This window comes from Lonchura striata, chromosome 9 (assembly GCF_046129695.1).
Source record: "Lonchura striata isolate bLonStr1 chromosome 9, bLonStr1.mat, whole genome shotgun sequence".
NCBI classification, from domain to species: domain Eukaryota; kingdom Metazoa; phylum Chordata; class Aves; order Passeriformes; family Estrildidae; genus Lonchura; species Lonchura striata.
The window spans coordinates 14279784-14296073 of NC_134611.1; the positions used below are offsets into that span (position 1 = coordinate 14279784).

General features: G+C 57.9%; 2 protein-coding genes across 4 annotated transcripts; both read right to left on the reverse strand.

Annotated features, from left to right (window-relative positions):
- Positions 1–463: 463 nt before the first annotated feature.
- On the reverse strand, positions 464–8019 carry B4GALT2 (beta-1,4-galactosyltransferase 2). 3 transcript variants are annotated; one of them, XM_021528301.3, is made up of 7 exons: positions 7746–8019; positions 4279–4665; positions 3684–3919; positions 3422–3612; positions 3030–3152; positions 1898–2002; positions 464–1764 (listed from the first exon to the last, which is right to left on the reverse strand). In XM_021528301.3, the coding sequence occupies exons 2-7, from the start codon at positions 4592–4594 to the stop codon at positions 1614–1616; spliced, it is 1122 nt and encodes a 373-aa protein (XP_021383976.1). In that variant the 5' UTR covers positions 4595–4665; positions 7746–8019; the 3' UTR covers positions 464–1613. The 3 variants fall into 3 exon arrangements, with proteins under 3 accessions (XP_021383976.1, XP_021383967.1, XP_021383984.1); XM_021528292.2 differs by lacking the exon at positions 7746–8019 and adding an exon at positions 6938–7105; XM_021528309.3 differs by lacking the exon at positions 7746–8019 and adding an exon at positions 6815–6918.
- Positions 8020–9923: 1904 nt separating this feature from the next.
- On the reverse strand, positions 9924–16224 carry ATP6V0B (ATPase H+ transporting V0 subunit b). Its single transcript, XM_021528255.3, has 8 exons — positions 16072–16224; positions 13029–13077; positions 12473–12556; positions 11969–12046; positions 11326–11395; positions 10928–10979; positions 10357–10547; positions 9924–9977 (listed from the first exon to the last, which is right to left on the reverse strand). The coding sequence occupies exons 1-8, from the start codon at positions 16136–16138 to the stop codon at positions 9954–9956; spliced, it is 615 nt and encodes a 204-aa protein (XP_021383930.1). The 5' UTR covers positions 16139–16224; the 3' UTR covers positions 9924–9953.
- Positions 16225–16290: the final 66 nt, after the last annotated feature.

Here is a 16290-nt window from a genome sequence, read left to right on the forward strand (position 1 = left end):
GGAACCATGTGAGGGGAGGGGTTGAACAGTGGGGGACCACACTTAATGGGTGCAGCTCTTTTCCCCTCTGATGGCAAGTATTGGCAACCAACAGCCGGCTTGGTCCTGGGGCATTCTTTGCCCGACCTGGATGTACAAAACCAGCTGGAGGTAAGGCAGAGGATGGAGGACAGGCTTACCCCTGCTGGGGGGGAAGTATTGTCCCCAGATGGACTGGAGGGCAGCAAATATCCATGACACAGTGAGGGCAGCTGGCTTTGCCCTGTACACTTTCCCTAGGTGGGTGCCTTGTTAGGCCCCTCTGCCTTGCTGAGTGAGTGGGGACTCCCCCAAGGGGTGGAGGGGCTGAGTCAGGGGCTCTGCCTTCCAGCCAGCAGCTGGAGGTGGCAGACAGGACTTCCCCTCTATACTCCACAATCCCACTTCCTCATCAGATGGTGTTTTATCCCACCCCCACAAAGCCTGCCAACTTTTCAAACTTTTATTAAATACAAAACCCCCGGTCTCTACGACCGAACGCTGCATTCAACGTACGCTGAAAAAAGGGTCAGACATTCAAATGTACAAAAGTCGCCGGTGCCCCCCAGCCCTGGCGAGCTGCCCTGCTCCAAACACCACTGCTCCCAGCCCCCCATGGAGCATCAGGGGGTGCTGGGGCTCCCAGTCCCATGGAGGGGCACAGGGCTCCAGCCCTGCATGGTCCCGGCTTCTCCGGCCTGCAGCCCCCTGCCCCTGCCTGGAAGCGGGAAGGCAGACAAGGGGAGACCTCAAGGAGAAGATTCCCTCCCTGCTAGAGGGTGCACCAGCCCCCACCAAAACGTGCTGGGGGGTTCAAATCAGCCCTATTTACCCCACCAAAGCAGGGAGGGCAGGTGAGGGCAGGCGCAGACAGGGGCTGCACACACACACAGCACCTGCCTTTGGGGAAGGGGGATGGGATACAGCTGCCATCCCCCCAGCCCTGGGGAAACTGAGGCACAGCGAGGGGCATTCACTAATCAGAGGTCTCTGTTTGGCAGAGCTGAGACAGGGCCCGGCTCTAAGCACCAGACTAAAGCAGAGGAAGACAGCAAGCCACGTCTGTGTGCCCAGCAGCATGAGCAGTGCCTGGCCAGGGCAGCAACCTCGCCCTGATCCTGCCTGCCTGGGGGCCCCAGGCTGCTCCCATCCCCAGCTGGGGCAGCAGTGGCTCCAGCGCTGGTAAAGGGGGAAGCCTGCACCCCACTTCTCACAGCGCTGGTGGGGACCCTCCAGCTCTCACAGAGCAGTGGGATTTCACCCTCCCCACCCAGGGTGCAGGCAGGAGCTGGCATGGACTGGGGGCTCCTTGCCAGGCCTGGGGTTGCCCCCTCCCTCTGTGCCAGGAGCTGCTTGCAGGGCAGCTGGGTTCATCCACCAACACACCACGTATGGGGCAGGGGTCCTGCAAACACTCGTGGGGATGGGGGAGATGGAGAAATCCTAGGGACCAAAGGGCCGGCTGGGGGGCAGCCGTCTCCAGAAGGCAGCAGAGTAGGCAGAAAACATCCCTGTCCAGTTCTGGCTCTTGAGCTGGGGCAAAACCCACCATGCCCAGCCAAGCCCAGGCACAGGGGTTCCCAGTGACAGGAGCACTAGCCGCGGGCCAGGCGGGGTGGTGGCCTGCCGATCTCCACCGTGATGTTGGTGTACATGGGCTGGCGGGAGATCTCCACCAGCCGGTACTGCAGCGAGCTGATCCCATCCCGCTTCATCGTCATTTTGGTGTTCTGGATCTTGGTGAATCTGGTGGAAAGAAGAGCAGGATGAAGATGGAGGGATGTCTTGTTGTAGGGCCAGCAGTGCTGGACCTCTGTGGGGGTGAGCAGCCAAGTGATTGCCCAGCATCCCAACTGCCCCAGCCCTGTGGCTCACTCACCTCTGCGGGTTGGGCTCGTTGTGTTTGTCGCGTTCGTGCTTGATCATGCGGTACCTCCCGATGCGGATGTCGGGCCTTGACACCTTCATGCCGTTCAGGGATATGCTGAGGGCCAGGAGAAGGTTGGGATCAGTGTGCGAGCACCAGGGTAGTACATTCCCCAGCCCAGAGACCTCCAGGGTCAGACCCCAGGCAAAATAAACCTGTTCCTGGTTAAACAAAGCTGTGCCAAGCCAGGCCCCACCCAGGCCAGTATCATGACCTAGGGGTCCGCATACCCCATGGCAGTGTGCCCAAAGTGCCACTCCCATCCAGGGACCGGCAGCTGCATTCAGCCTGTGCTGCACACAGGCAGCCATCCATGTGCAGCCATCCATCTCTCCCCCCTTTCCTCCCTCCCTCTGCGGCCCCTGCCCTTTACATTCCCTGCATGCCGCTGCCTAGCCCTTCCCTTGGAGCCCTCCCCTCAGATCAAGAGCTGCCTGAAGCTCTTCCAGACTTCCACACACTTCTTGTCTCCCACCCCGAGCCCACCTTGTGTGGAAATCACAACTGTGCCATGTGTTCAGGACTCCTACAAGGGTGTTTTGCTAGTCTGGCTATTACAGGCTGGTTACACCCCACTGGCTGCACACTGCTTCCCTGGGCAACACCATGGGGGAACCCATGGGAGGTGATGTGGCCATTGTCAAGCTCTGGCACACAACGCAGGGTGTGGGGGCATTGGGCTTCGCTCAGCTTGCAGCTGTACTGCTGCCTGCCGGCTGCTGGCAGGAATGACTCTGGCTGCTGCAGGGCCACCACTAAGATACTTCCAAGTCTTTAATCTCAGCCCTGGACACAACCAAGTCTAGCATCCCAGCCCCTGTATGGAGCAGAGCCCACAGGCCATACCCACAAGAGAAGCAGAGGGGTGTCCTGCAGCCCCCAGCATTCTGGGAAAGGCCAGTTTCATCCATAAGGGTCATCAGCCCCAAAGCTGAAGTGTAATTCAATCCCTCCCTGACATGTGGCACAGCCCATGTACATCCCCCACAAAACTGGGAACACCAGTTCTGTAAGCTAATTCAGTGCTCGGTGGGAAGTCTGGTACACCCCAAGCAGTCAGTGCTAGTGAGGGTTAGGCACCTACCGATTAAAGATGTCATCGTCCTCTCCTCCCCAGCCCCAGTACTCATTGGGAAAGCCATTGATCTTCAGGAACTGGGACTTGCTCAGCCCAGAGACACCACCAAAGTAGCCGGCATAGGGCAGCCTGCAGGTTGACAGCAAATGGGTCAGCCCCAGGAACAGGCAAAGATGGAGGTGAGCTCCATGGGGACCCCCGAGTACAAGTACCAATGCTTTCCTGTGTCACCCTCCTACCCAGGGCTCTGGGCTCTCTACCATCTCAGGTACACAATTTGAGCCATCAACCTCGTGCCTGCCCTAGCTGGCAATCAAGGGTGGTTGCCCTGATGCCATCTCAGAGAGATATTCCCACCCTGCCTGGGCAGAAACACCCCAGCTCCCCAGGGCACCCACCTGAACCCAAACTTGTCCATGCCAACAGCAAAGTGCCGTGGCTGCTCGTAGCAGCGATAGAGGTTGCGATCGTCCATGGGGATGAGATCCACGTCGCTGAAAATGAAGCAGTCATACTCCTCGTCGTCCTTGAGTGCCTCCATGAATCCCACGTTGAGCAGCTTGGCCCGGTTGAAGGTGTCTTCACCAAACTGCAGAGCAAAGCTCAGCAACGCCTGCTTGCCCACCCCAGCCCTGCCACCCCTTGCCCCTGCCCCCTCACCTGGTTGATGATGTAGATACCATAAGCCACCTTCTGCCGGCGCAGGATGGGGTGCAGGTAGTGCAGCCAGTACTTGAGGTGGTGCTCGCGGTGCCGGAAGGGGATGAGGATGGCCACCTTCTGCCGGGGTAGGCAGTCTGGGGGTGTGTACTTGCCACCCTGGCGCACATCAGGGTTCTCCCGCTGCACTCGCTCCATGCTCATGGGAGAGCTGAACTCGATGAGCAGGCGCCCAACTGTGAGAGGGAGGGCAGGGCAATGCCCACAGGACAGGACATGGTCAGGGTCACGGTAACCTGCCGCTCCTGCCCAGAGTGGTAAAGCAAACAGCAAGGGGGACCTGCAAGGGGGATTGGCACTGCTGAGGGCAGAGAGCGCTCAGAACCTTTCCTAAACCAGGGCAGAGAGACTGGGCTAACAAAACCTGAAAACAGCTGTCCTGATACAGTTCCAGGCTGTGGTTTCTCTACTATTTCATGGGGAAGCCATGCCCAGAGCCCAGGGGATAAGGATGTCAGCCATGAGCACCCACCTTAGCCCCATGTTCAGAGTCAGAGCCCAAATTCATCCCCAATGCTCACCCAGCATGTCTCACCTAAACCAGGAGGTGTCTCCTGGCAGGGCTGCAAGGGCTTCTCAGTGGCAGACTGGTTGGTGCTGGGCTTGGTGCTGGGGGATGGGGCCTCAGCACCGGCTGGCCCGTAGCTGGGAACGGTGCCGTTGGGCCGGGAAGAGTTGGAGAAGGGGTGGGTGCGCGAGGCATTCCTGGCATTGAAACGGCTGAAGAAGTCCAGGTGCTGCGCATAGACGTCAAAATAGAGGATCATGATGATGACGAAGTGAAGCAGGCAGAGCAGCAGCACGGCCTTGCAAATCCTTTCCAGGGTCACCCCCAAGAGCAGCCTGGTCATCTTCTGGGCACGGGCAGGCGGACATGTGCGCTTGGCGGGGCAGGGGGGCGGCTCCAGCCACGGTCCTGATCCTGCCAAGACACTTCATGCTCAGGACACCACAAACCTGAGCCCCCAACACAGCCCAAATGACACTGGGACAGCAGGAGCAGTACAGGCCTGATGCAGACATGAAGGGCTTGCAGGCTGGTATGCCAGGGAGCACTCGAGGGGGAATGCTGCACCTGGATCTCTGCTCTGAAGGCACAACCATGAAGATATGAGAGGTCCTCAGCCCCATACAGCAAATCACCTCCTTGCTTTCCTAGGCCAAGACCAGAACAGGACAGATCCACTCCCCTTCCATTTTTCCCACCCAGAGAGAATATGCATACACCTCCAGACATGCCACGCAGAGCCCCCATGGAGGCTGAGCCCTTGATGAAGGCTACACTCTCCAAAAACATGGTCAGCCTGGGATGTCCCAAGAGCACCACAGGTGTCCCCACCAGCCACCCCTTTCTGAGGCATCCCATTTCCCTGTTCCCCATCCTGCTCCCTCCCCACAGAGCTACACCCCAGCAGCAGCACAAAAGCGGGGTGGCAGTGAGAGTCATGCTGGCAGGGGCCCTTCTCAAGGCACCCAGTGGGTGAGCAACTGCACGGCAGACACGGAGCCAAGCCAAGCAGGACATCCCAGCCCCTCAGAGTCAGGGTTCCCTGACACATCCAGGGGGGTATGGCATATAGCCAGTGGTGCAGATCCTCTCCCCTCCTCCTGATGGTGAGGCCTCTTGGGACACTGGATTGCTGGAAGTCAGGGTCCCCTTATCTCCCACATGATGCCTGGAGCCAGGCCAGAGCCCTGCTGGGAAGCCAGCTGGGAGAGTCACTAGGGAGTCCCAGAGAAGTCAAACATTCAGCCCTTCCCAGGCCTGCCGCTGCCAGGGCTCAGGTCACAGCACAGCTATGCACCCCAGCTCCTGCCCTGAGCCCTGCCCTGCTGTTAGGGAAGCTGCTAGGACATGGCAAAGCAATCACAAGGGACAGGCACCAGGGTTCACAAAGCCCTGAGGACTTGGGACAGGCCAGAGCTGCTGGGTGATCCCTGGGGGGACCTTGGTGGCTAGGGGTCTGCAGCAGGACCCCCAGCAGGAGTGCAGGTAGCACCCAACAGGGCTGGCAATCCTGGCAGCCCTGTCCAGTGGGGCTCCCCAGGGAGCCACAGGTCACTGAGACGGCAGTGATGGCCACACTATGCTGATATGGGGATTAGAGCTGAGGTGTGAAATAGGATCCTGCACCCAACCCTGCTCTGGAGTGTGCTCTCCCAGTCACAGGACTGACCCTGGAAGGCAGACCCTGGAACCCACCACAGGCAGGGAGGTGCTAGAAAAGGCTCTGAGCCCAACACCACAACTATGTCAACCCTCCCTTTGCAGGATGCAGAGCATACCCCTGTGGATAACCCCGGGGTGTCCTGGCATGTGTCAGCAGCACAACCCCACATCCAGTTTTTTCTAGAAAGCAGCTCTCTGAAGAAAAGCTAGCTTTGCTGTTATTGCTCAGACTTTTCCCCGATCACAGTGCCTTGTCACCCCGCACAGCCCATGACATGGGGACCTGCCTGCCCCCAGCACCTGCCAGAAACCCTCCCCAAAAGCCTGAGCAGTACATGGAGTGGTGGTGCCCCACCAGCCAGATGGGGATGCAATAGAGAAAAATCAGAGCGGGTTTTAGGGGCCCTTTGATAGAATGGTCCCTGAGGCAAGTAGAGGGTGACACTCAGCAAGAACAAAAGCAAAGCACTCCATCAAGCAGTAGCCACAGGACACCACGAACATGAGTGGGTTTAAACTGCTAAGGAGGGGGCTGTGAAATATGATGTCATCTCCCCCCACCGCAGCAACTGTGCAGGGTGTGAGAGGCCAAAAGCAACCTGGGGCTGTGGAGCTGGTCCCCAGGGCTTCAAGCCAGTGCAGTATGTGCCATGGGGCTGGTGATGCTCGTTTTGCAGGGGATGCTCAACCCCGAGCACTCCATCCTTCTTCCCACAAGACATTCCAGGGCTGGGAGAAGAGAGGCACGGTGGGAGCCGGTGGCCCCGATGCCTTAAAGGTGGCAACCTCTTGGCCAAAAGTGGGGCGAGGGGCCGCATTCAGCGCAACTAACACTCCCCCGCCCCCTAATTTTTCCAGTCCCCGACACATGCAAAAACTTATTTAAAAAATGAGAAACAACCTCAGAATTAGGCTTTTTCCCGAGCCGGCGTGGCGCCGCCCATGAGTGACCGGGATCGCATCCCCCGGGTCGCATCCCGGGCCTCGCCCGCCCGGCCAGGCCTGCCCGCGCCGCTCCACTCACCGCGGCCTCGGGGCTGCCGCGCCGCCCCGGCGCTGGTCAGCGGCCCCCGCCGCCGCCGCCTTCTCTTCCTCTCCCTCCTCTTCCTCCTCCAGCCCCGGCCGCCGGCCCGCGGGCTCCCATGCCCGGGGCTGCGGGGGGCCCAGCCGGCCGGGCCGCCGCACCGCCGAGAGCCGCAGGGAGACGGGGCCGCGCCCGCACGCCGGCTCCGCCCGCCGCCGCCGCACCGGGCGGGGCCGCCGCCGCCGCCCGCCCCGGAGCCGGGAGGGCAGTCCCGCGGGCACCGAGGCCCACGGACGCGGCTCCCGCGGCTGCGGACACTCCCGGCAGTGCGCGATGCCTCCGGCTCCACCACGAGATGCTCAGCCCTCGGCCCCAGGGCGGCAGCGGGACCCTCCGAGCACCTCCGGGACACGGGCGCAGCGTGCCCCGGCCTTTCTTCGTTCCCTCGCTCCGCGTCGCCGCAAGGCAGCGCTTCCACGGACCCACCTGTGGCGACTCCCATGCTCCCGGCCGTTGGTGCTGGCTCAGCGTCCCTTGCAACCTATTTGTGGCTCCTTCCCCCCCACCACCCCCTTTTCTGTGTTTCATTGCGAGGAAACACTGGGAATCTCACTCTCCTTACCACAATGGCATCAGTGAAAGATCGTGGTTTGGTCCCACCACAAGTTTGGTCCGCCACAAGTAGTTTTTGCTCTGTCTGCAGCCTTTCCCTTCTACCACCTGCTCAGCTCCCTTCCCCAGCACTTGTGCCTGTTTGGAGCAACCCTGTTCCCTGAGCACCCTCCTCCTCCCATGCCTGGCTACTCACCCAAGCGAGGACTTTCCAGCTCCCTTCAGGAACTCCCTTCAGCAGACAACCTTTCAGAAGCGAACCGAATGGCAATTACCCAGCCCAGCCCTGTTCCACCCCTGCAAACAAGCCCTCCTGAAAGCAGTCCAACTTATGCCTCCAGCTCTTGGTTTGGCTCCTCAGCAGGTGGCATTTTTCTCATCAGTACCTACACATGGTTACCAAAATATCTTTTAACTCTTGCTGCTGCTTCTAGGTGTAAGATCCTGGAGCCTTGTTTAAGCATTTTTTCTCTGCTTGAGCAGCAGGTGTTTAGCAGGTGTTTAGTCCAAGGTCTGGAACCCAAGTGTACACATCTAGAACTACAGGGTGTGCTCACCTTTTCACTGCTGGCTATGGTAGGCAGGCTATAGGTCACCCTGAGAGTAGCCCTGATGGGTCTCAGATCCTTGTAAGGAGCCTGTGGGCCCATTCCCCTGCCAAAGCTGTGATATACAAAGGCAGGATTGGGAGATTGGAAAAGCATCTCACAGAGGCACATTTCTGACAGCAGATGCATTTCTATCTGGGCAGGGCAGGGCAAGGCCCATCCCTGAAAAACAAGTGGGCGAGTCTTTCAAGACAGCTGCTAACCAGGAAGATGATTAACCCATAAAGCAGCTTTTCTAACTCCAGCACAGTACAGTCTCTCCAGCCCCAGGCATCTCCTTCCTGAGCATGGTGTGGGTCTGATGAAATGGTTCTGCAGCTCCCACACAGAACAGGCAAAAGTCTGCCCACACCTGACACTTTCTTCAAACCCGGCAGAGCCCAGTTTGTGTTCTGCCACTATACAGATCTCACATTTCTCCTGTGAGAGCCTCCAGCCCCAGGGGACAGCCAGCACAGCTAGATGGCAGTGGCTTGGTTTTCCCCATGACTGTCATGCACCCAGGGCTGAAATATATACTGCAGCCCCAAAACTCAAAGGACAATATGGAACAGAGGCAGGAGAGCAGCAGATCTCAGAGGGGTCATACAGAGGCAGCTGCCCTAGTTCAAGGGCAAGAATCAGCAGGCTCCAGCAGTCTCACTGCTGCCCCAGCCAGTGGCATCCACATGTGGAAAGAGAAGGGCAGCTCTAAGTGTGCATCTGCTCTGAGACAGCACTGGAAGATCAGTGCTCTATTAAGGTATACTGGTAGAACAGTACGAGGGCCTTGTGTTGGATACAGCAGATGCAGCAGCCTCCAGGCTCTCTGCAGAGCACATGCAGAAGGACCTTGTTCTTTCCTTCCCCCAAGCAGCAGATGAGCTGCAGGGCCAGCTGTCTAAGCCAGCTTCCCCACACTATTCAGCACAGCCAGGGACAGGGAACAGAGCCAGCACAAAGCATCCCCACCCCTGGGACTTCTGCGTGGACAGAGGGACACTGCAGACTGGAGCCCCAGCACACAGCAAACAGTCACACCAGGGAGCTGCTGGCTGAAGTATGTCCCTTGAAGGGGCAACAATTTCACCTGTCTGCCCTTCTGGTGCCCTCCAGCTGCACAGCTCCCCAGCTGTGGAGCTATGGACTGCGTACACCCCCCCCTACACTGGACTATCTGGATGGGAGGTGAAAGGCCCAAAGCAGCTTGTGTTGGGCTCACGTTGGGCTGCTAGGAGCCTGGCAGAGGCAATTCAGAGCTGCCTGCTGCCTGTTCCAACAGCCTTGTACCTGCTCCAGGCAGCAAGGCACAGCTCTGCGTTCCCACAGCCCAAAGAGGGTGGCTCTTGCAGCCTGTGAAAGCAACAGAATTAACCCCACAGAGTCAGGACACCACCAGGCTCCTGGAACAGGCCAGGGATTTTGACAGAGGAACAGAGAGGAATCTCTCAGCAGTGGGGCAGCCCAAACCAGCACTTGCTCTCTGCAAACATCCCTAGCATTCACAGGGAAGAGAAAGAGCTGGACAAGAACCATATTTATTTCACTGACACAGGATTGCACTGATGGTCGATTCTACACACCAGGGATGGGCAGCAGCACGGTCCCACGAGCTGGGCCAGGCTGCTGGGGGCAGAATTCACACAGAGAAATTTGTTTCTTCCAAGGGGCCGACTGATCTGCAGGACGGGGCTCTATGTGGTCAGGCTCCTGCTGCTGATGCCAGGAATCTCCCACCCCAATCAAGTATAGAAACATTAAATAAGTATATACAGAACCTCTTGGGGTGGGCTGGAACAGGCTGAGTGCAAGAGGGCTCAGCCCATTTTTACTTTAGATGTCTAGAAAGAAAGAAGAGAGGTTAGGTTGTGGCACACAAACCCCAGCTCACACCCCAGTCCCACCCAAGCACCCCAAGATCATCCAGAAGCTGCAGAGAGCTAGCTTATCAGTCCCACTGGTACAACATGAGTGTCACACAAGGTGCACGCAAGGTGACACTCTTGGTTGCAGAGGGGCCATCAGAAGGGTTCCCAATGTTGCAAATAGGCACAGTATACTCTGGGAAGAGCTGTGCCACCCCAAACCTTGTAAGCAGCCTCCCCATCCCAATGCAGAAGATTGTGCTGAAACCCAGGTGTGTCTCCCTGGGGCTGGAAAGCATCCAGGGTGACAGCACCTTGTGCTCATTTAGGCCTGGTGGCCTCAGGAAGCAGGTACCTGCAGGATAGCAACGATGACCCCAAACAGCCCTATGGCACTGCCGAAGATTTCCACAATCAGGATCTTGACGAAGAGGCTGGCATTCTGGGCATCAGCCAGGGCAGCCCCGCTGCCCACGATGCCCACGCAGACCCCACAGAAGAGATTGCATAAACCCACGGTCAGACCAGCTCCAAACATGGAGAAACCTGTGAGAGAGGAACGCTGCAAGAGCAGGATGTAACCTCCTTCCACCTGCACCCAGGACATGATGCAGAAGCTCTGTCTCAAGGTGACAGAAGACCAGGAGCTGCCAAGCCCCAGCAACACCCTATTTGGGGAGCAGGACTGCTCTGAGGTGTGCCTCAGCTCCCACAGAGCCAGGCCACTGCTCCAGCCAGGGGAGGAACAGTGCTGCTGCTGGGCAGCACAGCCTGCTGGGTGCAGGAGGACCTTAAGAAGGTGGTTAAAAAGCTGCCTTTTGGCAGAAGAGTTACATGTCCTTCAGACAGCAGCAGCAGACCAGGAGTGGGTCAGAGGTGGAGGTCAGTGCTCACAGCAACTGTACCAGGAACCCAGAAGTCCTTACCTGCGTGGTAGTTCCTAGCTCCAATCTCTTCTGGGGTGACTCCATTGAAAGGCTGAGAGAAAGCACAGGACCTGGTTAGTGACAAGTCCATGGTCTCTGGAAAAAGTACCTGTCCCTAATACAGCCAGAGGCTGCCTCATTTCAGCCAGAGCCAGTCCCTGATTCCACATCATGGCTTCATGGAATCTGCCTTGTGTGTGCTCTCCCCACCCTCTCTTCATCACAGGCAAGGATCACTACACAGACCAGCAGTCCAGGGGCTCCCAAAGGCACAACAGTGTTCTAAGTCCCTACAGGGCTACTACCCCTCACAATACTGGCCCATCACCAGCTGCCCATCCCCACCGTGGCCCTGAGGCTGGCACAGGGGTGGCACGGCAGCCCAGGTGCTCCCATACCTCAGCCATGTTGCTGATGACTATTGCCATGATGATCCCGTAGATGGCCACAGCCTCGCAGAAAATGATGCTGTGGGAGAAAGGCAAAGCCTGAGCACAGCGCCTAAGGCAGGCTGACCAGTAACCCAGGGGAAAGACCCTGCCCAAGGAGCCCCGGCCACTTCATGCCCAGCCAGCCAGACCCCTCCATAGCCATATGGGAAGCTACCCACTGCTTTACTTTCAAGCCAGGGGGAGCTGCCAAACACAACTGCTGGATGCTGGTTCTGCTGTGGCACCTGAGTAGGCTGCAAGGATCCTGTTGGAAGCAGGCCTAGGAAGCCTTGTCCTTCACCAGCCTGTTTCTGCTCCTTGTGGAAGGGTTGTGCAAGGAGAACCCTTGCCTAGGCAGGATGTGTGATCTCAGGGTGTTTGTTTTGAACACACTGGGCTCATTCACAGCATGATATCACACAGTGACCCTTCAAAGCAGCACTCTGGCTCCTTTAGTGCTCTTTGTTTTGAAAGCAAACAGCATCAGCAGCTCAACAAGGAACAGTCTGCCAGCAGCACCCAGCTAGAGAGCAGACAGAAGTCTCTTCACTGGGTTGTGACCTGCCCCACTCAGGTGCAGCACAAGAAATAACCCCAGGTCTGTGCTTACCTCACCAGATTCTTTGTTTTGATCCGTGGGGCTTTGACTCCACCACCGATGATGCTGGAGCCTGTGATGTAAATCCCCCTGTAGCAGACAAGGGTGGTTGGTGGAAAGTCTGGCACTTGCAGAATTCTATACAGAAACCAGGATCTTTCAGCTGAGCAAAGAATTGGGCATGCAGCTGGGGGACACTGAGCACTCAGCCTAGTCACTCTTGGGGTATGAGTGGCCCCAGGCTGCACCACCTACACCAGCAGAACTGTTGGGACACAAGAGCCACCATGGACAGCCAGGCTCAGGGGCACAGCTTCCAGAGACTTCCCTGTCTTGCCACTGCTGTCTGTGGGCTGGTCCACTCAGACCCCCCAGCATTCAGCCCCACTGGTGTGGTGACCCACAATCCTACATGTATGCATTGTTCTACCCTGCTGTGCTGCAGGAAAACTGCAGTGTATACACAGCTACCAAGGTGGGACAGCAGGAGAATGCTGAAGAGCCAGTCCTACTCACCAGGCAGCTCCCACCACAGACAGGGAGATGGCCAAGCCAATGCCCAGGTTGGACCACATGTAGGGTGAGGTCTCCGTCAGAAACCTGGAGAGGGAGAAATGTCCTGAGTTAGCACAGAGGCTGAGCCCCCATAGTCACACCGCACAGCCTAACCCAAAACAAGCACCCCTCCACCAAATTATGAAGCCCAAGATGGGTTGGGCAGCCAGACAGTGAGACATGTCTGCCAGCCAGAAACACAAGACCCTCAACTGCATGGATCTAGATCTTCTTCCCAAACCCTCACTGTGAAGCAGAAGCCTGGGCTTGGAACGTGGAGGGCAGAGCAGCAACAGCTGCACCAGGACCTTGTATGGAGCCAGCCACAGGAACACAGGGGCTGCATCCATCCCACCTCCCAGGGAGCAGAGGCCCTGCTCACTGTAGCTCTTGTTCTCCTGCGAGGCAGTGACCGCTGCCCATCACTCAAAAGCAAGTGCTGCTCCTTGGAGGCACTGCCAGCACCACCTGCCTCCTCACTCAGCCCTGAGGATGCCCGAGTTTACAGAGAACTCACCATGCCACATCGAAGCGGAAGCCCAGGTCAAATATTGTGTAGCAGATCCCTGGAAAGCAAGAACAAGATGGAAACCTCCAGGGAGGCAGCAGCTGGATCCAGCACTGCCAGTTCCTCCCCAACCTGCTAAGCCTCGAGGCAAATGCCCAGGAGCACAGCATAGCATGAAGGAGGGTTACTAGGAAGACTTGCTCAAGCATGCAGAGCTTGGGGCAGGGTGTCCCCTCCAAATCGTACCCTCATGATCCCAACACTTCCACATCAGCACAGGACAAACAGCCTGGGTCTGAGATACTGACAGCCCCCATCCCACTCTTGCTGAGAAGATGATCATGGTTGTTGTCACACCCATTTTCTATTCCCTGACCCTGCTGAGCAGCCACAGACCATGCTGAGCTACAGGGTCTCAAGGGCAATCCACAGCCCTGTGCCCCAGCACGGCCTCCACTGTGTCTCTCCAATGGCTCAGCCCTGCTGGACAGCCCCAGGGGACCAGCTCTGAGCTCCTCCTGGGCACAGGAGGGACAAGAGGAGCAAGGCTGTACCCTGACCGACCATCACATGCTGCTACATCACCATCCCATCAGCATTTGTATCAGTTCCCTGGAGCCCATCAACATGAGAAGCTCCAGCTTTCCTCCAACACCCCCTCTCCAAGGCTGTGCGTTCAAGACATGACTGTTGTTTTCAGCATCTCCCTTAGGGTAATCTCCAGATAAATTTATGCTCCAACACAAGTGGGAGACACCAAAGCATTGTCCTGAGAAACTCAGAAAAGCCCTTCCTTTCCAAGGAGGGCTTGCCCTGCTGTGGTTATCTCCCACCAAGAACCACAGCCAAAAGTCACATTCCTGCACAGCCCAGGCACATGCAGAGGTGCTTGCACCAACACCCTGCCTTACTCTGAGCTCCTGAGTGGGAAACATGGCTACAGACCAGAAGAGACACTTGCTCTTTGCTGGAAAATGGAGGGTGACCCAGCCCCAAGGAACTGATAAGCACAGGCATCATGGCACTGTGTGCTCCACGCCAGGCACAGAGGGTGAAAGGACAGCTCTACCAGATCAGGTTATATCACACCATAACCAGTCAGTGCCTGTGTGATGCTGATCCCGCATACAGTTGGGAAAAGAGGAAATGGGAGATGTATGAAATGCTCAAATGCAGCAAAGAGGTCACTCTTTAAGATGTATCCCACTGCTCCCTTCCACCCCAGAGCAGCAGCCTGGAAGTAGGGGGTGATGGCAGTCTGCCCAGCAGGAATATGGGGGCAGGACCACGGCCTTCCCTGAGCACAGCCAAGACCTGTAGGACAATTTATCCCACTGGAAGGCCTCAGCACTGCAGATCCCTTGCAGCAGGGATGTCCCCATTATTCTTGTGTGCTCACTCCTCCACGTACAGCTCAGGTCTGAGCACCCCACTCAGCGTCCTCAGGGGAGCACACACGCCCTGTCAGGCAAGCTAGTGAGTCCCATAAATTTATGGGAGGTGGTAATGCTGATCACTCTTTCTGCCACAGATTTGGGGTGCCCCCTCCCCTGTAGTGACACACAAGAATGAAGAATGGTGCCACCACAGCCAGCGAATACAGAGGAAAGCCATGGCCCAGCGTGCATTTCTGGCAACCTTCAAGCATGATCTCTAGTGCAGGGTCCAGCCACTCTGTTACTTGTGTTTTGGCTTTGCTGCTTGGCTGTCAGAACAGGAACTGAACCCAGCCAGCCTCAGCTGCCTCCACTCCCCAGAAGTGGTAAAAGAGAGCTACAACCAGCTCAGGGCAGGTCCTCAGGGCACCCTTCATCTCTTCAAGTGCAGGTGTAACCTTAGATTCATATGCAAAAGAAACAGGGTAAAGGACACTCTCCTGTGAGTTCTGACTTGTAGCCCTGAAGCCAGGACAGAAGCTAGGGCAGCAGGATTGGATGATCAAATCAGGGCTTAGGACAAAGACAGAAAACACAAAGAGACACTGCTGCAACACTGCATGGAGCAAGACCACTTCCTGCTTGTGGTCTTCCTCAAAAAGGGACTGCAACAGGGCAGGGGAAGTTAAGAGTAACTGGGCTCAGCTCAGCAAGATTTTCCAACAGTCTCACCTCCAGAGGGTGAAGCTGCACTTATGTAAATGTCATGATTCAGAGAGCCCAGTGAGGCAGCCCTTGGCCCACAGTGGGTTCACCAGGCCCTGGAAACACGAGGGAGTGAGACACCCTTCACTCCCGACTCATTCTCTCCGCTCACCCAAACATTGAATCAATGGCCAAGGTTTCCCCAGCCTCTGCCTGGTTTGTGGTCACTTCATTCTGTGCTAAGAGAAAATAACCACCAGTCCCAGCACAAAATCTATCTGCTGGCCCTAGAGCATTAAATCCATCCTCCAAAAGCCCAACACCTTCAGCGGCAGTGCATGGGCTGCCACGAGCTGCAACACGGCCAAGCAGCAGCCCCCACCATCACCCAAACTTGCAAGTTCTGTCATGCTGCCACAGCTTGGCAAAGCAAGGCCATCTCTCCAGCCGAGAGACATCAACCAGCAGAGTCTGAAGGACCAGGCTGCCCCCGCCGTACCAAACCCCTGCCGGGCACCAGCACCGTCCTGCTCTCGCACACACACACACAAGCAAATCAATTGCTCAAGCCACACAGGCTCAGAGCGCTGAAAGCTGCTCCCAACAGCGACCGGGAGTGACACGGCGCCGCGGGGCTCTGAGGGAGCCGCTGCCAGCCCCGCGGGGCGCTGCCCGCCCGGGGAGCCCCACAGCAGCGCACCCGGTCGTGCCGGGCACCACGGAGCACCCCGGGAGCACCGCGGCGACCGGGGGCCTGACAGCACCGCGTCCCTCAACGCTCAGCTCCTTTCTCCACACCGAAGCGATCCTCCCAGCGCTCTGCAGCACAGGAGCAGCCAGCACGGGCAGAAGCAGGAATCGCAGCGTTCCCCCGGGCCCGGTAACCTCTGCTGTCCCACGGCTCAGCCCCGCAACGCAGCGCCCGGAACCCCTTCTCCGCGGCCCCGCGCCCCGCCCCGCCCGGCGCTGACCGACGCCAAGCAGTGTGGTCCAGAAGGCGAGGCCGAGCCCCGAGTAGAGCAGGGCGAGCCCCGTCATGGCGGCGGCGGCACCGGCGGCGGGAGCGGATCGGGCCGGGCCACCTGACCCGCGCGGCACCTGACCGGAACTGCAGCGCCCGGGCGGAAGTACCGGAACGCCACCGCCGCCACCGCGCCCGCTGATTGGCTGCCTGGTTTGACAGCGGCGGG